General features: G+C 43.1%; 1 protein-coding gene across 1 annotated transcript in view; it reads right to left on the minus strand.

Annotated features, from left to right (window-relative positions):
* Positions 1–12,517: 12,517 nt before the first annotated feature.
* brinp3a.1 (bone morphogenetic protein/retinoic acid inducible neural-specific 3a, tandem duplicate 1) overlaps positions 12,518–26,886 on the minus strand; it is a 58,838-nt gene continuing 44,469 nt past the window's right edge. The window contains exons 6-8 of the mRNA XM_080770662.1: positions 26,626–26,862; positions 18,454–18,676; positions 12,518–14,380 (exon numbers count right to left, since the gene is read on the minus strand). Coding sequence (XP_080626788.1) covers positions 13,264–14,380; positions 18,454–18,676; positions 26,626–26,862 — 1,577 coding nt within the window. The 3' untranslated portion in view covers positions 12,518–13,263. The remainder of the gene's footprint in view (positions 14,381–18,453; positions 18,677–26,625; positions 26,863–26,886) is intronic.

Below are 26,886 nucleotides of genomic sequence, written 5' to 3' on the forward strand. Positions count from 1 at the left end.
TATAATATATACTGTAGCCTACAGCTCTCACATACACCTATATGAATATTATGTACATAATCTGTATTCATTCCATTTGACTTAGTTTCAATCTCTTTCTCTTTGCTCTCACTCTATTCCTCTCTCTTCTCACAGAATACAACAAAACAATGCTTTACACCTGCTATAACCAATGTGACGACAAGACTCGGGTGTTACAGCAAATTGATTTGAACAATATTCAACTGTCGTCAGTTCACTGGTTCTGCAGCACTAATCTGGTTTTACTCTGATCAGCATCCTCGAGGAAGTTGGCTTATGCGGTCCCACGATATTGGCAGTATAGTGCTTACAGTTGTTTAATATTAAATAAAGAGACGAGAGAAGTATTCAAGAGGCTTTGATGGGATCATTTTTATAGAACCACAGTATTTTATTGACTAAAATCAGAGCTCAGAAGTTTTCTAGGTCGTATAACACAACAGTGTTGATACTAATGACAAAAACAACCCCAACACAAAGCATTTAATGGGTTGACTATCAGTCATTTTGCCCTGAAACCCCTGGGGGTCCCTGGGGACCCCACGAGTTGAGAAGCACCGCTTTACATGGAGTAGAGCAGAAAACCACTGAAGGTGGTACGTTTGCTTGCATCATCATAAAGTCCACAGCCTTGATGGAGACGCATGTGTAGACCACACACCCCTGTTCCAGCTGTAGGATCAATGCATTTGACATGAAGGAATGGCCTGCTCTATAGCTTCCTCTGAATTGTGCAGAATTCTCTGGTCGTTGTGGTAAAGATCCACTGCCATCCGTTGTCCTTGGCGGTTGTCGAATGCAGTGAATCTGAAATAGTAGACCCCACTGACTGGTGCGGTGAATATACCTGCAGAACAAGAGGAATACATGGTACTGTCACTGTATATACCATTGTTTCACAGACACTGGATCCCATTCTTGGGGTTTCAATATTTTCAAAAGTAATTGTACTGTGGTGTAAAAAAGTCAGGACAATATCAGTCACCACCCACCAGAACCAAGGATGGGTGTTTTTGATGAGTCTGTTTGAAGTTACAATGTTTGAAGTTTGAACTTACAATGGGTTTGCATAGGAAGTGTCTGATAAAATGAGTATCTAAATACTGAATCAAGCAACTTAAAAACTGCTGCTCACAAAAGCCTGAGTAGATGTTAAAATGACCCTAAACATGTTTGAGGGTGAAATATCCCTTTGACAACTTTTGTTGTGGGACCCCCTGGTAACCCACAAGGACCCCTGGGGGTCCCCACTTTGAGAACCAATGCTATAATATAATAAACGCCGGTATATGACATGTGGAGATGACAGAGCTACACACCTGTAGTTGGGTTGTAGCCCTGGCCGATGTTAGTGAGCACTTGTTTGTAAATCAGTGTTGTTTCGGTGTCAAAGGGTCCAATGTTTCCACATGTAGTCAAACTTGCGGAGAAAGCCACTTTTGGTTTCTCTGCAAGTACATAATGAAAATACATCATCATCATCATCATCATCATCATGTTAAAATGAGTACTAGTGTTAAAGGGGAATACCACACATTTTCGACATTGAACTATGTCATTCATTACTAAAAGGCTTTTTAATGGGCCAAGTCATTTTTCATCCCTTCTCTTTCCTGCCTGGCATCCACTGAACATCATCACGTTCAAATTACCTTCACTTTCTGTCTCCATTAAGTCTTCCACCTGGACCTCTGTGGCAGCCAGTCTGCTTTGGAGGTCTTCAACATGGGACTCAGACTCACTCGCACTCAATTTGGCAGCCATTACTGAACAAATATCACAGAGAAGGGCCGGGGTGTAACGATACATTTCAACAGCGATACGATATATATCACGATACTATATCATTCATTATGGCAATACGATTCAATGATTTAAAATTGATACAGTATAACTATTTAGCAAAATCTGTGTGAAACGTGGATTTTGCTTTTTGGAAGGGAAAATGTATGAATATGGAATAATTAAACATAGTGATTCTCTGGCAAATACATAGACATTATATTTGAACCCGTACCTTGACATGAACACAGAGACACATTTATCCGGTGTAGCGATATTGAATGGAAAAGTAATTAAACCCCTCTTTTGCTTTTTTCTTAATGGCTACATACAAAGCTCAAGTAAGTAGGCTATTGATACAATAGATTATTTGCATTGCAAAAGGATTCGATATGATATGAAGTCAATGTTGCCGTTTGCATTTCAATATACTTTGATTCTTGAAATGAAAGTAGACAAAGACCTGTACGTGCCCGTCGGCCACCGGCCTACTTGAGAACGATGCAACTTGGGAACCTAATGATACCCGTTGTCAACTTGTCATAGCACCCGTTTTAACTGTCTGTCTGTGTCCCACATGGAGATCTCTGTATCTGCCTGTGTCCGAAGAGGGACTGTGGAAAGTGGACTGGTTAAATAATCAATTGGCAGGTGTGGGGTTGCCATGGCAATCAATAGGCTGAGGCAGAGGCTGGAAATTGCACAGGTGAGGGGTTCTGGACAACCGTGGGTCCGACCGACTCGACACCTGGCATTGCACTGTGGAACGTCTGTGTCGAATTTGAAGTCGGCGGGGCAAACGGTTCTCGAGTTACGTGCATTACAACCGTACACACACACACGCAGAGACACAGAGACGTGGCGCATTTATAGTTAGATTCTTTTGATGTATTGTTTCGAAGTTACACCCCTAATGTTAAACGACTATGATGGAAACACTTCAGCCTGTAACTTTACACCTTCTTCAAGCTCCATGTGGACTATCCTTACCGCTCATTAAGGTGCTCTGCTCCTGGGCTTCTCCTTCGCTGGCTGCCACCCTATGGCCTCTGTGTCTCTCAGCTGAACTCTCTGTTCCACCACGGTCGCTTCCAGACCAAGCACCGTGTCTCTCTGCTCTTCAGCTTCCTCCTCCATGTCCCTGAGCTTCTCACTCTGTGGGACCACGGTGGCTCCTATAGGCTGTCCACCATGCCCCCACCATGCTCATCCCCGTGGTCAGGTGGCCTTGGTTCAACCTGAGCCCCATTGGCCTCAGTCTGAGTCAGACAGAACAGTAAAATCAGCACAGCCCCGCGGCCTGTCATTCTGGAACAGAGTGACTGTTTGGTGTTTCCGCAGCCTCCTTTTATGCTCCCCAAAAAGCCACCCCATGAACCAGCTGGACGTGTCATTGTACTCCGTGGAAATTTAATGTGCAACTGGACACCGACGTGTTCTAATGAATGAAAAGAGTGGCTGAGAATATGTTTCATGTAATCAGCTGTTGTTGTTCAAATAAATGTAGTAGGGTTGTTTTTTTTCTGGTGTGCTGAGCGTGCCTTCAGATGTTCAGTTAAAAGATATTGATTCATTACACTGCATAAAACCACACGTTTTCTGTTCATGCACATTGTCTCTGTCTGTCTAAAGGTGTCTAAAGTTCAGCTTTTATTCTCTCCATGCACTGATAAAGAATGACAGACAATGTTACTGAGAGTATCTGCCAGGCAGTATTGGATCATTCAAGATCATTTCAAACTCTACTCTTGTATCACTTCAACTTCATTATATGTGTCAAAGGATTTATTCACTGTATGGACATTATAGTCTGTCTAAAAGCAAAAACGGATTATGGTTTTAGCCTGTTACAGTATAATAGTGTACACTAATACTTGGAAAGCTTCAGGCAGTCAGAAGTGAGAGAAGCAGGGCCCTATCATGCCTTTTAACCTTTATGCATTTTTTTTACTATTTTTAAAAACATTGTAAAATACGGAGGAAGGCAGTATAATGCAAGCCAAGGTAAGGCCCTAGAGAATGCCAAAGTAGTCTACATTGCCAGCCCATAGAGCCCCCATTCTGGCCAATCACAATTTGCGTCCTCACCTTTGTCTTCAATGTTTGTGTTTACACACTTTTGTTGTATGCTAGATGTAAAGGTGTTGTATGCTAGATGTAAAGGTGTGAGTGAAGCCTTAGTCTTCAATGATTGTGTTTACACATGTTTGTGTTTACACACTTTTGGTCTTCAATTATTTTTAATTGTCGGTTTACACAAACCGACACAGAGAGAGGCCTATTTGGGTCCTATTTACATCATAGAATTGTATTCATGAACTCGCCAGGCTTGAGTCATGAACGAGCACCACAGCTGTTGAGTAGTCGAGCTCTGTTGAACCCTAATTATCGTGTGGCTCGTTCATGGGCCCATGCAGCTGCAGTACCTACTGTATATGACTCGTTCATGGGCCCATGCAGCTGCAGTACCTACTGTATATGACCGGCCTCGTTCACGGGCCCATGCAGCTGCAGTACCTACTGTATATGACCGGCCTCGTTCATGGGCCCATGCAGCTGCAGTACCTACTGTATATGACCGGCCTCGTTCATGGGCCCATGCAGCTGCAGTACCTACTGTATATGACCGGCCGGCGGGCAGCATGTCCATCTAACTACCCACACTTTCCAAAATCTAAAAGCTCTGTGTGGAAGAATGGCCACTGGATATTCCTCTCCGTTATGTCTTAAGTGTACCTCAGTACAAAGGCACCTTCTGAGTCGATGTGAACAAAGTGCTTCCATTTTGTTGAATGTTACATGAAAGAAATAATTGATTCTGGTTCTGAGTTGTACAGTATGCTCCTGCGTCAGTAAAGGCAATGATGGCATTGCTCGTTTTTAGCTGCCACTAAAGCTAGTATAATCCTTTCTTATATATACCGTACGGCGGGCCCTACGTGTCCCTCATTGAAAACAGATCTACAAGCTCACTGAATGCGGATTGTGAGCTACTTTGCTGTGCAACGGCCATTGTACGAAAACGTATGAATTAGACTTGAGCCATTCTGTTGGGTTGGTTTGTCCGTCCAAAATGTTTACGCAGAAACCAAGAGTGTGTTTATCGAACACATCGATTTAAATATATATATTTTTTTATATTAATTGTTTTTATAGCCAAAAGAGCAAGAGTAAGGGCTTACCACAAACTCAGCTAATAATAGAAACTGAAGAACTTAACAGTATTGAAATTAATATTACAGAAGCATAAATCTTCAGGGAGGCCACGACCAAAAAAAACACTTCCTGAAACTAAACTACACCAACTCAAACAATAACGATGTTACCGTCCCTTACTAAACATGGAAAAAGAACATTATTAATTCATGAATCAAAAGAATAATCACTATTGAAGATGATCAATATTTGCAGCTTTAAATCCGTGCTCGTTGATAATTGATAAAGCCATATAGTCTCTCAAAATGTACGTCGAAATGTTCTCTGGCATTGAGAAGTCGCTGATCCCAAAAGAAAAAAGTTAAACTGATTCCCAGTGCACACATACCACTAGAAAACCGAGACTAATTGCTGCTACTGTTATACTGTATATAGTCACTCACAGTTAAGCTTACCTGTAATGTCAGCTTGGAATGCATTCTAGCATTCGTACTGTAGTCGTACTGTAGTCCTGGATACACACAGACGGAGGGTCGTAGCAGGCAGGTGCAAGAGAAAACCCCTGATAATTGCCTGTATAGTAGTATGTCAAGGCCTCTGGTGGGTGTCTGCCGCGACTCTGGAGGAAAACGTGCAAAACGAGCCACTGCATCACAAAAGAAAAGAGGTTGGCAACCCTCATGCACGTCCAGGCGATTTTTCAAATGAGCATTTCTGGGCCCCCAGAGGCCTCCTCCCACTATCATAAGCAATTGGAATGGAAATGGACACACGTATACAGTATCCGCCCCCACCCCTTCTTTTCCTGGCATGTGTAAGTAGGCTGGGGCAAGAGGGCAAGCTGTGAACTTCAAACACCGGTGGATAAGAGATGTGGAACAAGAAATAGTGTTTTTGTTTCTCTAAAGAAATGTAGTTGGCACAAAAAAAATCTCCCTAAAGCCCTTTATTTTATTTTTTATAAAGAATGATTGAAGAGAGATCAGAGGGATTTGAGACCTAATATATATAGGACGGGCTCTGTGCATTGGCCTCGTGTTAGCGCTGACAGCACTTTGACAGCCCAGGGCAGAAATAGCACTGTGTGCAATATAGGACTCTTGGAACTCTGTTAATTAAGAAAAAGTTTTCATAAATGTTATATTGGACATAAATAAACGCTTTTCCCGTTCATAGCGGTAAATTGGTCACATTCGCAACTCGATATGTAGCCTTCCTATGCCGGACAGATGCTTACAGCTTTGCTATATTCTCGACTTTTGAAGAGTCGTCTGTCTGTGAGTAGATAAATCATGCATCGGTCTAATCTCTTCCCTTTTTTATTATACAATTCGTTTAATGTACTTCAGAGCTATCAGCTATCCCACAATCTGATGATTTAAGGGGGAAAAAAATAACAGGCTTCTCCTCTGATCCACTTGAAAAGTCATGCCTGATTGGAACTTGGTGGAGTTGAGTGAGAGGCACATTTGCATTTGGCCGACCAAATCACAATTTTTATAGACCCCTTTTGCAATTACATACTCTCCATGTTAATGTTACTTTCCAATGGAATTACTTCTTTATGTGCTCCGATGCTTGTACTCCATTAATTTAGTTTTATAGCCACTAAATTAGTTTCACTTACCCCTCTGGCAGTGAAGCCTAATGTGCATAAAAATAACTTATGCCCCCTAAACATTCATACGCAAAAATATTCAGCTCAGGTTCAATGCAGGTAGGCCCCAGGAATGACAATTTTGGCCTGTATACCTTTCAAAACTCCTTCAGTTTCAAGGCATTCTCAATGTCTGTTATGGGCTGCGCCTGCATGCATAGCACAACATCCAGGTAGAAGTCATATGCTGATAGAAGTCGTGCTGTCTGGTGCCTGTACCAATGCGATATTGTGCTAGAAGTCACAGCTGCCTGTGCCTGCCCAGGACACCTTGTCTAACCACCTACATAAAGTTTTGGAAGGGAACATTTTCTCCGGGGAATGGAGCATTGGAATAATGACAATATTGTCACCTTCACCCGTCACATTCTGGGCGGCCGTTTCACTTTCACGCTTGAACATTACGTTTTTAGTGCCACTATTAAGGCATTATGAATTAGCATTAGTGTTTTCTTGGTGGTGGAGTGGGGGACCACTGCCATTGGGGTCACATTGGGAATTGCGCCCGCTTGCAGCTTGTGTGGTGAACTATGAAGTGCTTTTAACAGAGGTTCATAACTCACTCTGTGGGGGACGGACGGCATCAAGGGCTGAGTGGAGGAGAAACAAAGCAAGGCTACTATAGCGATAACCAAGTACGCCCGCTATAGTACACAGCAGCAATGTGGCAATTTAGAGGGGCAGGTGCTCAAGTGAAAAAAGGGCACCTTGTGCAGTACGTGGAATGCCTTACTAGTTATTAGCTTTTTAAGAATTGATCAATGTCACCACGGTCCACATACTGTACAGTACTGTACAAAAAAAGGTAGACCCCCCCCCCCCCCAAAAGGGCACATTGCTGTCCAGAGGGCCTAGACCTAGTGTCTATCTGTGCACGCCACTGAGCAGCATAGTATTTAAACGGACACATTAATGAATGAATGGGCCTCTATGTAATGAAATATTTACGTTTGAATGATTACGCTCATTGCAGCAATAATTAAACTGGTTTTAATCATTGCTTTTTTTTAAAGACAGCTTTTTTATGAAATATTGTGTTTCTACTGAGGGGAAGATCTTTCCCCAAAGAAACGCCAACTAATGAATCCCAGCCTCTGTCTAATATCACATTGCTGTCTATACTGTACCACGGATGCTACTTTGAGGGCAGAGACTACATTTCTGCTTTAACACTTTGCCGGCCTTGAATTGTTTAATCCAACGTTCAGCTCTGCTTAATATGCTAAACCCGCTATTTGCTTAATGTGTTTAAGTCGCCGTTTTAAAATAATGAACGAGGCCGTCGCGTTATGATGACGAAACCGGAAATCGAGCCATCCTCTGGGCTGCTAGGGCTTCTGGGAAAATTTGTTCAGTGCAAGTGAACGGGCCGTTTGTTTGGACTACAACATGCTGTGCAGGCTGTTCTTGTCCCGCATTGTCATGGCGGCTGGTTTTTCTCCTCAACAACAAACGATCTGACTATTTTTCGCCGGATTTTCATGGTTGAAAGCTGCAAATACTTCGGCGTATGCTCCAAAGGTAATCTAGGCAGCGTAGAATATTGAATTAAATAGCGGGGAACGCGGGTTATGCAGTAGACCTGCCCATTCCTGGGCGGTAACCCCTTTTGGTGTTTTAAACAATATGTTATAATTTAGCTATTGAAAAATAGCAGATCTACAAGCTCATAGCGCACCACCGAGTGGCACGCTACGAGCTTGTAGGTCTGCTATTTTTGAAAAATCATGAAAATGTGGCACAAATCTCTTAGTCGGGCCTAAATGGGTTAAATGAATGACTGCAGAATGATTTATATTCTACCATGCTCTGCATTTTGTTACCTTATTAGTGTCTAGTACTCTGCCACTAATGTCTATACTTCCTATATTGTGACAATATGACAAGCTGTGAAAAACCACCGGGCACCTTAGAGTGAAAAATAAATGTCTTAGAGTAGCGATGGAAACCAGGCTGAAACCAAATAAATGGTATACTTAGAAACGAGTGTGAACTGTATAATTATGTCTGCCCGTTGACGATAGGCCAGGAGGTGAAAGCTTGTTCAATTCACATTTGAGTTTGTAGGAGTGGGATATAAAATGATTAATTCAAAAGTTAAAATGTGTTTTACATTGGATTTGGTCTTTCTGTGGAAAAGGAGATCCAAGGCTCACATATTAAGAGAAAGGGAGAGGTGGAGAGGGCCTATTGTTTAGTGTGTGTGTGTGTGTGTGTGCGTGTGTGTGTGTGTGTGTGTGTGCGCGTGTGTGTGTGTGTGTGTGTGCAATAAGCATTTTGGTTACATGTTTTATACACTATATGGCTGTAAAAACACCATTTGTAAATTAATTTAACAACACTACTGACTCCTTCAAAAATTAAATGCTACCAAATAATGCGAGATTAGAGGTTCCCAAACATGTCCATGCCAAGAACTGCCAGATAGCCATGATATAGTCCTTTGTCCACCGTTTGGGAAATGGTTTTGTGAAAATAGCCTATGTACAAGTTCACAACGAGTTGCAAAGTGATGCATTGTGAGCTACTGAAGTAGATCAGCTATTTCAGATAAATAGTTTGAAACCTTTTTTTGGAAGTGGTTAACTGCTGCAAAAAAAAATACCGTAGATGGATAGATATGAATACCGGTATATGAATTTCTTTCTTTTTTTCTCCTTTCCATTCCACCCCCCACCACCACTTTGAAAGCGTGAGTGCTATCCTACTTTCAGTACTTTGTGCTCGCGTTAGTGCCCTGTTGTGATTGTGTTTTGTGTATATGGAGCCCTTCAGCGACTAATGGTGCTGACTGAGATGAATTACTCACAGGGGATAAATACAGGATGCATCATTATGTCTAAAGCAGGGAGAAATTGATTTCCATGTGCCGGTATATTTCTTCCACTTTCAGACTAGCAGCCATGCAACTGTGACACAAAAGGTTGCTGTATTTTTTCTTTTCTTCTTCCATGAATCGCACCTCATGTGTCCATGTTGTGAATCGAAAACCAAATGTTAGGTTGGATACAGAGAGAGGATACCAACTGTCAACAGGGATTCGGATTATTTTGATAAGGCTACACACGAACCGAAGGAAATAAGAGCAGAAACCCTGTGAAGCATGACAGGGCTTATTGTTAAGAATCTCAATGTGATGATTCCGGTTTGAGTAATATATATACCTGCAGTCTCTGAGCTCAGTGAGCTGTATCCCAAATTGACACCTTTCATTGTGTGAGATGGCTGTGCGTGCAGCTGTGCACCCTCTGTTGATTTGACCACTTTAGGCCCTTTATAGGCCCTACTGTAGATTTCCCTATTTCTGGGCATGTCATTACAGGAGAAAAATAATGTTCCCAAAATGTAAAACAGTTTCAGGATTTTTTTTTTTTTTTTTTTAAATGTTTTGAAAATATAGCGTTTCATTGTTGACGGGTTGTGAGCTTATAGATTATACATTGTGCAACTGCAACTGTGTGTGTGTGTGTGTGTGTGTGTGTGTGTGTGGTAGACAAGGAAGCGGCTGTCTGCATCTGCCTCCCTCCGGGAGGGAGAACTATAATAGGCCAATGTGAAAAGGCTGCCATTTCTTCTTACGCCTTTGACGGCAATTGGACTGCATTCATAATTTGAGGGATTTTGTTCCAAAAGAAATCAGGCCAATGATAAAAATGCAGGTCGATACCACCACCCATTAGAACATTTTCACGTGGCATTTCATCCTCTGCCTAGTGGGGAAAGCGCACGCACGAGTTTATGATTTGAGGCATTTTGTTAAAAACAGATCAATCCTGCAAACTCTGAAAGCCAAAGTTATTGGGATTTGAACCCCAGTTGGGATGGAATATGGAAAATCTGACAGATCAGTGTTGATCACATGAGATGTACTGATGTACTGAAATCCATGTCGTTACACCAGTAGAGTGCTGGGTTGCGCCACGGCCACGGAAATAGCTGATCTACAAGCTCTCAACGCGTCGCGCTGAGCTTGTAGATCAGCTATTCATACACCGATGGCAGAGGAAACCATGCAAGGCACCAACCTGCACATCGGGAGTAATTAGGGCTTCAGCGTCTCGCTCAAGGACACTTCGACACTAACCTGAAAGAGACCTACTGTATATGCTTTTCTGAGCGTAGAGGGGCAGGACAAACTAGCGCTGGAAACCGGCGCCGACTTCCTATTGGTTCCTATAGATTTTGTCTAAAATCTGCTATTTTCGCTATTTTTGTTCAAAAGTGCCCTCTTACACGGGGCACGGTGGCACAGTTGGTAGTGCTGTCGCCTCACAGCTAGAAGGTCCTGGGTTCGATTCCCGCTGGGGACGCTGTGGGCACTGGCGGCCTGTTCCCTCCTCCGCATCATCAGTGCCCATACCCGAGGCGGGGGTTGGCGATAGGGCCTTTCTGTGTGGAGTTTGCATGTTCTCCCCGTGTCCCCTAGGGTAGATACCCTCACAAAAACATGCCGTAATCCTGGTCTCTAAAACGACCTCCCCCTGGCCAGCCGGGGCGCCTGATGGAGGGGAAAGGAACTGGTCGGAATAACGTGTCCCTTCCACGCGCTACGTCCGGCCGGGGAAATTCCCCTCTGTCAGGTGAAAAGAAGCAGCTGGGACTCCTCATGCATAGAAGGAGACATGAGTTCAGTCCGCTGCCCCCCCAGGTTGGCAGAGGAAGTGTAGCGCCCAGGATTACATTAGATAATTGGCACTGGGTGATAAGAAAAACTGGGTTACAAAATCGTGGGATAAAAAAAAAAAGTGCCCTCTTACGATATTTCAGCCCCTGCAATAAATAGTAGCGGGTAGATCTCAACCAATAAGAGTGATTGGGGCCGTGAAACCTCGCTCAAATAGAGACTTTGCGAGTGAATATATCGCTACTTCAGGACAGTCACAATGAAAAAACATGTATTCTAATGAGATTTCATTGTTCGCTCCTAAAAAAACAGAAGGGTTTGTTCGCACCTAAAGGACAGAAGGGTCAAATATCATTCATTTTACTGTCATTGCAAAGTGGTTTTAGTAGTACTAGGCAAGGTAAGATGAATTTATGCTTGCACATCTGCATCATAGATCAAGATGCTCATACGCACGTGGTTTCCACATCAATATTATTATCATTAGTATTATTAGTATTATTATTATTTAAATTCAAATAACAACCCAGCTATTTCAATTTCCGATAGGTGAACTTGTGCTAGATAATTGCAGTGTAATTCTTTAACGTGTCAATCTCTAACGGCCTGAGCTACACCAGGCTTTTCAGCCTCATCGTCTCGAAAGTCTATCAAAGCTGAAGTCTATCAAAGCTGAGTGCAGTCTACTGTCATTTTCAGCGCTTTGCTGTGCATGCACAGCTTTAATGTATTATTATTATTATTATCATTATTCTGTGGCCAGGCCAAATCACGTCTCCTCCGTGCCATCTGCAGAGGAGCAGCAAAGTCATGGAAGCATTTGTGTGTAGACGGGCAGCTAGGTTAAAAGGTACCGCAGAGGGACGGGCACACTGTAATGGCACCGCTAGGTTAAAAGGTACCGCAGAGGGACGGGCACACTGTAATGGCATCTAACGAGATCCATTTACTACTGAATTAATCATCTGCTTTCCTAAATGGAAGCAGATGAATAGAAAGATTAACTTTCAACTGTGCAATTTGGAGAGTTGACTATAACGAACAGAGTGCGTTTCACGCTTTTTCTTCCTGTCTGTCTGTCTGTCTGTCTTTTTGTTAAACACAGGACAACATTTTGATACGAATCACAACAAACCAAAACTTTGAAGAAAATAGTTTGCGATAATTTGCGTATTGCACACACGAAAAACGCAATATTTACAGACCACACATAAAAATGTTTTATTTAGTGTATTAACAAATTGTTTTATACATTTATCAATGTTGTTTTTGCAACCTTTGTCTCACAAACAACAATATTATAAAAATAAAAGCACATGTAACATTGAATGCCTGTAACATGGCTATCGTTGATCATCATGGTGTATTATATTTTTTATTTCTTTTTTCTTAAGCAAATTTGGATTAATACAGTATCTCTATTATAATAATTACTTTATTTTAATAAAAAAATGTGAAATAGAAAGAAAGAAAAAAAAGAACAGATGTATCTGCCATTATGTGCAAGTCTATACACGGGGGCACTGCAATAAAACAATAATGTTTACGTTGAACTCAGAAACGTAATGTACCAAAAGGAAAAAAAACGACATGCTGAAGAATGCATTGCTGGGATAATACTTCATCAGCAAAAGCGTTTACGTATGTAGGTAATTCTTGAAATCTGTGCAATCTACGAACTTCAGCACATTACGTACAGTAGTAGGCAACATTGTCAGTGATGACAGTTTTTATTTGATGATAGGTATTTATTTGATATCCATAACTGTCAAGGTTATTTAATCTTAAGCAAGAAGGGGGGGGGGAGGAATAAATGGTGTCGGTAGAAGTAAAACCTTCCTACCATGTTGTACAAATTCATATGAAAGTTGACATTACCATCCCAAATGCACTCTCGACAGCCACAACGACACTGAAAACATCCCACGCAAACTTCCCTCGCTCCGTTCCAACATTTTCACCGTCATCGGGCGAGTGTGGTAACCGCGCGGCCATCTGTGCAATTTGGACGACGGCCACTTTATTAGCTACATAATTTGGTGGTCTCGTATTCCATCGACCTGGGCTGCTTGGCACTGAAAGTCTGCAGCGCCGCCTGGATCCGGACAACGTCCGTGGTGGACAGTTTGAGCCGGTGCCGCAGCAGACAGGAGAACAGGTCCATGGGCTGCTGTCCCGGCGGGGACAGCCGGTTGACCCGGTCCCGGATCTCCAGCAGCTGCAGCAAGGCGGAGTCCTGCGATCCCTGAGTGTACGGGTAGTCCAGCTGCAGGATCAGGTCCTGGATGGCCTCCGGGTCAAAGTGCATGCTGTAGCCGTACACCTGGATGCTGTTGATCTTCATGTAGCCCAGGTTCCGCCCCGGCTCCAGGAACTCCAGGGGCTCGTAGTAGACGGAGCCGTTCCCGTCGGCCGTGGGCGCCTTAATCCGACTCCGCAGGTAGAAGTGGATGGTCTCGAAAAACGTCTTCCACTTGTTCCCCAGGGTCAACGTCCAGTTGTAACAGTCCAGGGGAATGTCTAGTTTAGTCCTCTCCCAGTCCGGGTAGTTGTTCTGGTCGATGGGCATGATCCAGCTCTCCGAGTGGCTGCCCCCGAACGGGTTGATGTAGACGGACATCATGGGCTCCAGCGTGCTGTTCTTGGTGAGGCAGATCTGCAGGGATATCCCCAGGAGCATGTGGACGTGGTTGGACTTGTACTTGTTGCTCTTCAGCGTCAGCAGCATCCTCTTCCTCCAGGACGGGTCGAACCAGTTGTTGAGCCGGACGTCGTTGCTCACGAAGATCCCGTGGATGCCGATGCGGGCGTCGCGCCGCTGCAGGAGGTAGCGCAGCTCCAGGTCCTGCAGGTCGGTCTCGAAGCCGATGTAGTGGTCCGTGGAGTCGGGCACCTCGTTGCGGCACGCGCCCTGGCTCAGCATGTGGCCCTGGTTGCAGGTGGCGCAGCGCGAGCGGTTCTCGTAGGAGCAGGAGGCGCACGAGGTGCCCTCGCCCACGGTGCAGGGGATCACGCCCTGGCAGGAGGGGTGCTCGTAGGGGCAGGAGCAGCTCCTGGTCTGCTCCAGGTACGAGCCGATGTGGTTGTTCTCGCTGCAGTACATGATGGACAGGATGTAGTTCAGCCAGTAGCCGAAGGGCCTGCAAGAAAAAAGACGGGGTAAAATGGTAAATAGTGCTTTTATCGTGCTTTACATATAGATTGTGCATTGCCTTCGTTTCCTTCATGGCAGAGGAAACCATGCAAGGCACCGACCTGCACATCAGGAGTAGTTTGGGGTTCAGCGTCTCGCTCAAGGACACTTCGACACTAACCTGAAAGAGACCTACAGTATATGCTTTTCTGAGCGTAGAGGGGCGGGACAAACTAGCGCTGGAAACCGGCGCCGACTTCCTATTGGTTCACCAACCTTTGAGCCCGCCACGTGTCATGTGGCAGTGATGTTGATGCTTGGACGTTTTATTATAGTAATCGCTTGTCTTGGCATTACACTGTCGAGAGGTTTAGACTTGTTGTGATAGATAACCTAAATTGTGTCATATTTGGGACACCTACTCACACTATTAAGTGTGACTCACACTATTAAGTGTGACAGTAATGCGGACCCCAGACTGTGGATCGAGTGTTAACAAGAAATATGTCTGTGTGGACTGTTATTATAACTGTTGTTGTTATTATTGCAAAAAATGGTGCATAGCTCTCTCCCTCTCTGTCGCTCTCTCACACCTTCTACACAGTGTGCATGCGCTTGGCCTCTAAGCAAACAAATAAGGAACACCTATTTTCCATAACACATACAAAAGAAGCCCAGTGCAGAACGCTAAACTATGTCGTTAACCTGATCATCTACAATATTGTATGACTCATGGGTTGTGTAACTTACAGCTGACTTTACATTTTTGATTAATGTGGCTATACTCATAATTGACTATCATGCAAATTATGATGAGGATAATCAAATAATAATGTCCCATGAATGAATCAGGTGCTAGTCGGTAATACCTACGTGACTGTGAGACCAACATTTGACTCAATAAAGCAAAGATAATTATATCTACTTCCTAATATTACATTAAGGTTATTATGCAACTGTTTGATTGGCCCACTCTGGCCAAATCTCTTTCAGTTACAACCCAACATGACACAGAAAACAATGATTAATGTTGTGTGTGTGTGTGTGACGGTGGCAAAGCGAGCACATGGTGAACAGCTGACATACCGTATGCGGGGGACATAATATAATGTGTCCTCCCAAAACACTCCAAATGCTGCATAATAAGTATTCATTCATGTATGGCAGATACTGTAGAGCACCAATCCATCCTATATTTCAATTGAAAAAAAAACAAACAACAAATAAGTCTGTTATCTTTGGCTATAAGTCATGTGCCATGTGGGCAATTGTGTACATCTCTCAGTGGAAGCTGTGCACAGCAAGAGGCCCACAAGTTGTCCCATCATCCTAGCATACACCGTGGCAGCACAGCATGCAAATTGTCTTGGAGACGCAGCAGCCAGGAGGGACAAACCCCAGAGCAGGCGGGCGCTCACCGCACAAGCTGTTCATTGTCGGTCAGGTCATTTCACTCGGTATCCACAACACAGGACCAGCATAATTGTAGAGCCAAGGATTCAATTTCCTGCTGTGGGTGTAGTAGACTAGCTATTTTGTCGGTAGATGATAGATGTTGCAGGCTCGCATTAAACCAATTTCTTTCCCGTGCAAACACACAATGGCCACATGTCAAATGTTTTGTGGCTACTGATATCCTGACCTGAGTCCTCCATTCTACCAGCGTATTCAGAGTTTTTCCTGGCTCAGAACAGGCCTTCAGGGCCAGGGGCCAGGGGTGACAATAATGACACTATCACGCTCTGTCCATGACTCCATGCCATGACTGCATGCAAGGGTAAAATGTGTAACCTTATTTGCCCTTATTTGACCACCTAAACAAAAATATATATTTTGCTCATTAACCCATTTTGGGCGGGAACCCCTTTTGGTGTTTTAAGCATTATGTTATACTTTAGCTATTGAAAAATAGCAGATCTACAAGCTCATAGCTCATGAACTTGTAGGTCTGCAATTTGTGAAAAATCGTGAAAATGTGCCTCAAATCTTTGAATATATATTGTTAAAGAGTGAAGATTTTAACGCAAATCTTTGCTTCTGGGGAGATCCCTGGAACAACATATTTTCAGAAGGGGGGGCAGAGGCATATTACATATAATTTTTGGGGTCCAATATTGAGAACCACTGATACAGAAACTGTCAAGATTTAGAGACATTTCTTAAATTTTGACGTCAGGCCTAAATGGAAATAATTGTAATGAGTCATTAGAAGCAGGGTGCAGTGGAATGCCATAAACCATGCAAATGGGAAGCTGATTTGGGGAAAACCTATAGATTTGTTGACAAATAACACCTCACATGCTAAGGACACATATTTTATTCTAAGCTTATTCTTTTTCCCCCCTCCCTGATGTGACCTAAAAACAACTGCAGAGAAATGTACTAGGAAATTCTTAATCCCAAAATGGGGAACGTATAGTTGGAGGCATTTCTCTAGATGTTGTGGAAGATGTCTGCGCACTTTGTGGCCATTCCTGTTGGCTATTTCTTTATCTCACTTTTTCAGACAAAGACTTACTGAGATGCATGAATTCTCCTTTGAAAAAGAACGAATAAATCCACCATGAACAACCACAATAATAATACAAAAGCCTGAAGCAGGCAATGGAACAGAGATCATTTCTATTTTCAGCATGCAGAAAAAAACATGTTTTCTTGAACAACAACACTGAGCTGACTTTAAAGTCTGAGCCTGAGTCTATCAATACAAACAAATTAAATGAATTCCCAACATATGGGATATATTTTGTTTTCATTGAAAATACTGAGATTATCTCTGTTCCATGGTCTATTCCTTTATTAACTTTTATGTAATTTATGGTGGATTTGATATTACCGTAATATATTATCACATGAGCATTCATCATTGCCTGAGAATGTCAAACAGAGACTGTAATGCCTGCGCTCAGCTGGACGGACGGACGCACGCACGGACACGCACATGCGCGCAAGGTCATTCAAATGAATAAGGGCTGGACAGCTTTACTTTTAAAAGCTGATTGTTTTGTCTTTGAACCTGTTAAAGTGATCAGAGCTTCCTTAATAATTAAAGTATTAATGTTGTAAAGTATTGCACCAAATTATGAGTTGTAATGCGTTCTGATAGCATCTGTCTCTCTCACACTCCGCTGCATTTTGAATGATCCCACAGTGGTACGTCTCATCTAGCAGCACCACTGTGCTCACACTGTACCGTCAAATTAAATTTCCATCCATCCTCGGGGCAGGTTTGTGCATGTAGAATTGTAGATGAAGCCCAGTTAACCCATTTTTACCTGGGAACGATTCTGCAAATGTCTTCTAAATACTGACTGTTTTCTTAAAAAAGCTATGTTTTTCTAAGTCAGTCGTTCTCAAACACTTTCATGTCACTTTTCACGATTCTTCAAAAATAGCAGAACTACAAGCACGTGCCACTCGGTGGAGCGCTATGAGCTTGTAGATCTGTTATTTTTCATTAGCTAAAGCATAACAGGATGCTAACACCAAAAGGGGTGCCCGCCCAAAATGGGTTAAGGGCTAAAATGAATTTGAATGGAAATCTCCTCATGCATATCTCCAGACAGAACAGAACTACATAATTCATCTAAGGATTCTAAGTTAAATGCTACCGTGCTAGTGTAGATTCCTTCTTTTGCCAAAATAAATGTAGACTGGCGATGTCCCTGAGCTGCATAATGAATGCTAATGGCTTGAGTTCATTATTAGCCTAGTTTATGGGATGACAAAGTTGTATAGTGCCAAATTGACTGCATATAATAATCAACCGAGCTTCTGTTAACTTAACACTAAACTAGGCCTAATTGTGCTCAGTTCTTTGGTATTTTTTTGTACTCACTTTTGCATAAGTTGTACAGGAATTCATGCTCATACACATCGACGCACAGTCGCACACCCACTGGCATGCACGTCTACAGTATGTCTGTGTGCTGCTGTATACTGTATAACACACACACACACACACACACACACACACACACACACGCGCGCGCGCATGCATACAACACACGCACACGCAGAATGTTGTGTCGACATCTGTGTTGACAAAAAGGTGAGCAGTGAAGCCTCCCATCTTCTCACCTCTCCCTCAGCATGATGATTCTGGGCTGTGTTCGACACCTCCGGCTGAGGGTGAAGAGCTTGCTGACGATGCGTCGCGCTTTGCTGAGGAGCTGCTGGTTGCTGAGCTCCAGCTGACGGTAGCGCTGGTGAGCGGCCGGCTCCATCTTCCAGAAATACTGGATGGCGGACGTGTTGAGCGCGTAGAACGTAGGGAGCCTCCGGACAAAGTTCTGGAACTCATCTGAAAGGCAGACGGGGGTGAGGAGAGTTGTAAGCCTAGTTTTAAAAAATACCAGACCAAATCAAATATGATTATTTTGGGGGGGTCGCGTCTCGCGGCCCTGCTGTCTCGGCCACTGCTGTCTACTATAGGCACAGGATATAAAATAATCACATTTCATTTTCCTGCCATTCAATGTCAATATCATCATCAACGGTTTGTTATCTCGGTAAATCAATATCGGTGTGAGAAAATTGTTCCTCCATTTGCAATTAATACAAGTTATGCTGATAATGCTGTATCGAATTGGAAAACCTCTCTAGACTCATTGGATTGCCTGGCGATTAGTCAGGGCATATTGCAATGAAATAATACTATTAAGAAAATATATTTTTTGCCATGCCATGTATAGTGTATTGGACTCAGGGTTCAGGGTTTCAGGGCTCAGAGTTTCAGGGCTCAGGGTTGGCTTCCCAAAAAGATTGATTCCCACATGGAGTGTTTTCTTGCTCTTCTTTAATTGAAAGTATTGCGAGTGGGAGAGGAGAGAGAGAGGGTGAAAGAGAGACCTGTTCGCTCCATTGCAGATTATGTATAGCACATTGTCCTCCCTCTGATACCTAGTGGTAAATCACTCATGCATATTATGCTCCCATAAAGGCGTGCTCTGTTGTCTGTGCGGTCATTCCAGTTGTTTGTTGTTTTTTTGTTCTTTGTCGTCTTCTTGCGAATGGCAAGGAACCACAATTGGAGACGACGGGGACTGGACGCGTGCGTGCGTGTGTGTGTGTGTGTGTGTGCGTGCGCGCGCGTGTGTGTGTGTCCGACCGTCCCCGACGACACACTAGCTGCATCCTCGTACGTTACCCTCGCTTTACGTCCTAACTGTTACTCAAAGTATAATTCTAACACCATAGATTTCACCTTCCTGGCTCGCTGAATTTATTTATCAGACTCAGGCTGTTGTTGTCGTCAGTGGAATTACAGCAGTTGCTCTCCGTCGTGCTTACTACACACTGGCAAGATTCCCAGGGGGTAAAGTATCAGCTCCTGCCAAAAGTAGAATGTTAGCTTGCCGTGGTGACGATGGCACCTCATCGCTGAAAGCCTGACGTCTTCCTATAGTACCATTATCACCTTGTCAGCAGCTGAAAGCAGCCAAGTAACAATGCCTCCCTTTCATATTACATCTAAAACAAATGGGGGTTGAAGGCACGCATCTATAGGAAACAGAGTGGGAGTACAATAATGGAAAAAAACTGCTGAAAATATAATGCCTCTTATACTCGGTTGTGTGGTTGTGTATCGCACGTCGAAAGTAGCGGAACTCCAAGCTCACAACGCCAGCTGGAAAATGGGCTTTGTTGGGTGCGTGACACGGGCGCTCGACTAAACCAGGCTTAATTGTTGGGGTTTGTTTGCACAGACTGGCTCTGTTTTTGTTTAGTTTTTGGAAGCTATATAAACCTCAATGAATTCATTTGACAAATTAAGCTAATTATGTTAGTGTAGTGGCTTGTTGACGATGTATGAGTAAACACAATGCTGAAAAATACAATGTCATTGTAGTCCAGGAGCATGTATTATATTATAGCTAATTGGTGGAACAAAGCCAGATTTAACGGCTACAAAGAATGCAAAGAAACACAATGCTTTCCTAATTGTGTTAATTATAACTATACGTGATCTATGTCCAAGTGTCCAAAGCCATTTGTTTTGTATAGGTGTTAAATTGCTCTATATTCCAATAGTGATAGCTTCAGCCTATGCCTTTTTCGGTCATGAATTTGTATTTTGTGTGTGATTTGGATTGACATTTACATTTTTGATAATGTCCTTATCCCCACAAGCTTTTTTAATTTATTATTATTATCATTTGATTTGTTAATGGTTTGACATTTTCAAAGCAATCAGTGAATCACTATAAAGTGGATAATGTGAAGTACTAGAAAGTAGACAGAGATGTAGTGGTCAGAGATGTACAGAGATGGCCATGGAGACAATAATAGAATTTAAATTTAAATGGTGTTCCAAATTGCTCCATCTACGTCTTCCCTCTCAGCTTTCCACTTAATAAAATACAATAGTGGTGATCGAAAGTACGAAGGACTAACCACTCTCCCTCTTTAAAAACATCCTGTGTTCTCCACAGTACCGTGTATTAGTATTCATAATACTTTTGACCACTCATTTTGTATGTGCAATGCTCATGTCAAAATGGGTTAAAGAGATATTTCACTTTCAAAACCATTTTGGGTCATGTCATCGTCTACTCAGGCTTATTAACACCCATTTTCTTATATTTATTTTTTTATAAATTTGACTTTTTATTGAATTTTAATCAAACATGCCTTCTAATTGATACTTCATTTCATTGTTACTATGAAATCGTACATTTCCCCTCAATATCCCCATACATGGGAATGCCCCCCAAATATGGTGCCCAGATCTCTAGATTAAATTAATCAATTAATTTATAGTTGGTATAACATTTTGTAAGCTACTTTTTAGTTAAGGCTTTTTTGGATGCCACCAGCAATACCCTCAGTAAATACTGATCCTGCTTTGCAAATTGACATCTTTCCAGATCGGCAAGATACATGGTTTTAAAATCAAAAGGAATATCAACACCAAAACTTGCTTCCAGGACACTATGGACACTGCTCCAAAATGGAACCACCGAAGGAAACATGAAAATGTTTTGCCAATGTCGGAAACTCCAGAAAACATGAAAATGGTTTGCCAATGCTAATGTATTTTCTGTGTGTGCAAAAGAAACGACTTGATATAGTACGGTTGCCCTCTGTTTGGACAGGAGTCAACCCACAGAGCCTAGTCCTTCCATGCGCCAGAAGCGTACCTCCCAGCCCTGGCAGAGTAGTTCTGGAGTAGTTCCAACGGATTGTGTAGCCCTGGTCTTTCCCTAATGGGACTGATTTGAGGGTAGCTACTGGGACATAAGTCAGGACTTGATCAACCCCGGGCTGGGTCGCCTGAGCGAGGGGTATGATGTTCGACTGATAGATGTGTTGCATTTGTTCTTGAGACATTCAGCCATATGATTTTGGCACTGGGAAAGGCTTTGTTGACATGGAACAACAATCGTGCCTCATGCAACCACTGTTTCCAGACACATCGACGGGAGAGCACAGGCACTGCAGGCATCAGCGGCAGCTCAAATAAAGACCATCATCAAAAAGTAATGGATGTGCCAGCACGACCGATATATGGACTGACCATGAAACCATTCATATCCAGCACAATCCATTGCACAAGCCATGACTTTGGTCTTGTTTTGAGGGTGTTATGTGGGCGGCTCCCTTCGAAGATGGTGTGTCAAAGACGGAACGGTGCCTGCTGTTCCAGAAATGTTGTGCATTTGGAATAGACATATCAATGCTTGTTCTGTTTGTCAGTGACCACGGAGCCAACATGAATGCTGCATGCCTTGTGTGGATACACCAGGCTCAACGGCAATGCGATATTCACAACAATTTTTCATTGCCCCCCAGCAAGTCACGTGCGCTACCGTGGTCCATTAGACCCAGTGAACACTGCCACGTGTTATTTGCTCTCTGAATTTGCCATAGTCTGTGCCTAACATCTGCAAGACCTAATGGGCACTAGTGACATAAAACCCCTGCACACATCATTATACAGTACAGGATTACATCATTACCGATGCCTAAAATGCTCGTTACAGATCCAGATTAAATGATGACGTGGTCAAAAGTGTAAGTGTGATATGAATGCTTCAGATAGGCTAACCTAGGCCTCTTAATAAAACAATCCAATCCAAAGGTGCAAACAAAGTAAATTATCCAGATGCCAGTTTGACCTGAGGATACCTCAACCACCCAATACACATAGCCACCAATTCACCGACTGAGAATATGATGCATCCTGTGTTTTGACACAAACGGCTGTGGGTGATGAAATGGCAGAACATCTCAGTCAGCACACCCACCTCTCGGAACACCCAGACTCGGAACAGATCAGCAGAGATCGCGTCCCTGCCTTCTCAAAATTGGCATGTTTTACCATGAGCATGCCTGCAGGCAGTGCACCCATAGAGAGGGCATTTTTAAGTGTCTGTGGGCGCATCTTGGAAGGGAGACACACAAGCATGGTACCTGATGCACAGTGCATCAGTCGACAAGTAATATTCTCTTCCTCCACTGCATTCTAAGGTCAGAGCAGACTTAGAGAGAGAGAGAGAGAGAGAGAGAGAGTCACTAGCATAGACTGTAAGAGACTGTGGAAGTTCTGTGGAAGTTCTCATTTTATCACCATAAGGAAGTTCCAATGTTTGGAATTACAGGCCATATAATAATAATAATAATAATAAAACTTTATTTGTATAGCACCTTTCATGACATGAAATGCAGCTCAAAGTGCTTTACAGAGCAATGGAGAAAAAAAAGAAGAAAAGCAAGGCAACAACATAAAAAAACAAGCAGTAATGCAATACAGTGAGGACATGAATAAAATATCAATTAAAAGCAATGTTGTAGAAGTGCGTCTTGAGCTGTGCTTTAAAAATGTCTACAGAGGCTGCCTGACGAAGGTACAGTGGGAGCTTGTTCCATGCACCCTGCTTTGTGGCGAGATCAAAGCGTGATCTTTGCCTAATTACTTTATTTTATTATTCATTAGGAGTATTTAGGATGTATTTTCAATTTGATATTACGGTACATACACATACGTGATGATGTCCGTGTTGTTGAGCACATTTTTATTTCATTTTATAAGGAAAGGCACCTGGCTATAATACAGCTGAAGCTTTAAAGCTGCTGCTGTTCATATTGTTATTTTGAATAATGTGATATTTGCACGTGTCCGTTAGCTAGTGTTTTCTGCTAAAAGTTGAAAAATATTTAGGCCCATTTTATGACTGCTTAGTCATCTGGGAATTCATAGGCACGTTAAAGCCCTTAATTTGAGTTTTAAAGTTGTTCATATGCAGTAAATGTGCCTCAATGGCTACCACAAAAGTGTTATTGCTTGTCAATTACTGTGAATTATTGTCCATAGTGTACGTATGAACACATTTTTTTAGTATGAAAAGCAGTTTACAGGGATTTTCACATCGAAAGCAACAATCTATTTTGAATGAAAAAAAAAGACTGGTAGGGAGATGCGGCAATTCGTCAGGTGGAGTGACAGACAGGCACACCCCCGTGAAAAGCACACACCTGCTCACAACGTTGAAATGCGTTGAAATGTATTGACATGTGTCAAGGTTATTTCTACGCATGAAAAAAGCTCAACGCCTACACAGGTTATGCATGTATTTGACACTACTAGTGCCCAGCTTCACTTGGAACCAGTACATAGCCCAGCTATTAAATAGCTGGACTTCAGAGCCCTTTTGAAGGTAACACAGTGACTCCATTTAGTTGTGCAGATATCATAGCATCAAACCGAAACACTCGCGGGAGGATTGCCGACCACCCGAGGCATGAATCCCTCTACCACGCCCACCGACGGGACCCCCCCCCCCCCCCCCCCCCGCCCCAATACAAACTGACTGAAAAATAACCTTAATATTAGAGAAAATACGTCATAAATGAATACTGAAATAGATATAATCATTAAGTAAAGTTTATGCATGTACTATGTGTACTATGTTCACTCTATATTTCCATTTTCCAGTCATTCAGTTGCACGAAAACAAATCATTTATTTATTTATTTTAATTGGGGACCCCCCAAAATAATTTGGCGACCCCTCTAGGGGTCGCGACCCTCGGGTTGAGAACCCCTGGTGTAGTGCATCGCTCGCCGATATCAAACAAATATGACGCTTAAAAGACGGAACATCTCGCCCTGGGCAGTAAAAGAGCCACAGACCACTGTGTCTCTGTCCATTGTGCTGAAATGCACAGAGAAACAGACCACTGTGTCTCTGTCCATTGTGCTGAAATGGACAGAGAAACAGACCACTGTGTCTCTGTGCATTGTGCTGAAATGGACAGAGACACAGACCACTGTGTCTCTGTGCATTGTGCTGAAATGGACAGAGACACAGACCACTGTGTCTCTGTGCATTGTGCTGAAATGGACAGAGACACAGACCACTGTGTCTCTGTGCATTGTGCTGAAATGGACAGCGACACAGTCCTCCCCCCCCCCCCTCTCTCTCTCTCTCTCTCTCTCATATTCTGTTCTTTCTGTATATATTCCCAATTAAAATATTGTGGGAGCAGGCGGTACTTAAACTCCCTCAAAAAGCTGTTGAGGGAGCGGGCGGACAGAAATAACCTGCAGTGGGAATGGGCTGTTAAGGGTCAGAAATCCAGCAGGAAGGAGCAGCCTCTAGCTTTTGAGCGGTGCTAGCCACTCCAACTACCAGCTATGTCCGTCCGTCTGTCTGTCCCCATGTATGTACTGTCTGTATTAGTACGGCAATAGCGTTGGTTGATCGCCATGTGTCACTGTTGAGAAGCCTGACACACACACACACACACACACACACACACACACACACACACACACACATGCACGCATGCACGCACACCACTCAGTTCAGACAGGTCAGATTTTTGTCTTTAAGTATGGTCTTATTTGCCTAAAGGTGATCTAGGTTGAATTAAATAGTACTGCAGCAACACACACACACACACACACACACACACACACACACACACACACACACACACTCACACACACTCATTGCTGGAAGTCTGAATACCAAATAAAAATTAAAAAAAATGTCATTAGAAATTAGAGAAATATTGCTTATAGCAGCTTTAAATGAACACGGGGGATTTTACTGTCTGGCTGCCCTTTTGAACACGTATTCCCTGCCTTTCCAAAGAGGTAAAGTTATTCAGTCATTCTTTCCTTTGAGCCTGTGTCACAGCAGGAGCCTCCTGTGTCACAGCAGGAGCCTCACTCATCAGCTGATGGTGATTCATTGCAGTCGTCTACATTGTCCTCTGTCTATACCTCCGACGTTCACCTCCATTTCACTTCCACCGTGCTCATTCCTACACTCGCTCAACTACAGTGCCACAACTTGTGCATGTGACAAAAGAACAATACATTTTCTATGATACTGTGTAATATTAGGTGTAGGCTTACAAGTAGGGCTAGTGCTTGCTCAAATGTTAATCTTGATCTCGATTCTCACATGATGGTTCTCATTTTTCCCCATGAAAATATGTATTGTCTTTAGTCTGTAGTTGACGAACATTACTTACTACATTCAAGCCAACTACTGTGGCTTTAAACAGACAACATCAAAGTGCTTGACTTAACGTCTTGTAGAAAAAACATAAGAGTAACTACAATGAATTGGACAGCCAAACTAGTGCTAAGTAGGGCTGTGTACTTTGCTATATGCTATAGGTTTAGGGTGCTAGCAAGCATCTTTTCCTTGCGTTCCCTATCCGTTCTACTAAAAGTCTATATGCACAAGTCCATGCATAGACTATGCACAAGTCTATGCACACGAGGTATTTGTACTTCCAATTTCCAGTACTTTTACTTCTGCTCCACTACATCTCAGATCCAAATAGTTTTTTTTGTTTATTAAGACTTGTTTTTGGCGTTTTGGCGTGCCTTTTATTGATAGTTACAAGACAGACAGGGAAAAGGGAGGAAGAGACAAGGGAGAGACATGCAGCAATGGTTGTCATGAACGGGACTCGAACTAGCCCTAGAATGGCTCTTGTTGTTTCATACAGTTTGTACAGTATTTCACACACAGAGCCATAGAAACACCCTGATTCATTTCCGTTCGGGTACAAAATGCGTGGCCTAAATGTGATAAATGCTCTGTTTTCACTCGCCCATTAAATAATTCCATAATCCATATCCATGTGAACGTTCTGGCACAAGTATTCCATTAGTATAGCATGTGAGCAATGGCACTTATGGAGCCCTAACAGTGGAGGGTAATATTCCACCAGTGGGGGTGGAATACCGGTATGCAGAATTTATGCACTGTACACTGACAGCACTGACCTGACTCCTCAAAGTCCCGGTTGGCCAGCGTCCAGGAGTCTCTGATTCGCCGCAGGCCGGCCTCCATGGCCCTCAGGTCCACCTCGGGGCAGTTACACTGGGGGTAGGCGGCGCTGCAGCGGCACCAGCAGTCCCTGTCCCGACACACAAACTGGCCCTCCTCGTTACAGCCAATGTAGCTCAGAGCTGCCTGCACGAATCTGGCCCTCAGGTACGGTGGCAGGATGGCCTGGAGGCCTGGAGGCAATGAGGCAGTTAGAA

Source organism: Protomyctophum bolini (genome assembly GCF_963924005.1).
Source record: "Protomyctophum bolini genome assembly, chromosome: 8".
NCBI lineage: Eukaryota > Metazoa > Chordata > Actinopteri > Myctophiformes > Myctophidae > Protomyctophum > Protomyctophum bolini.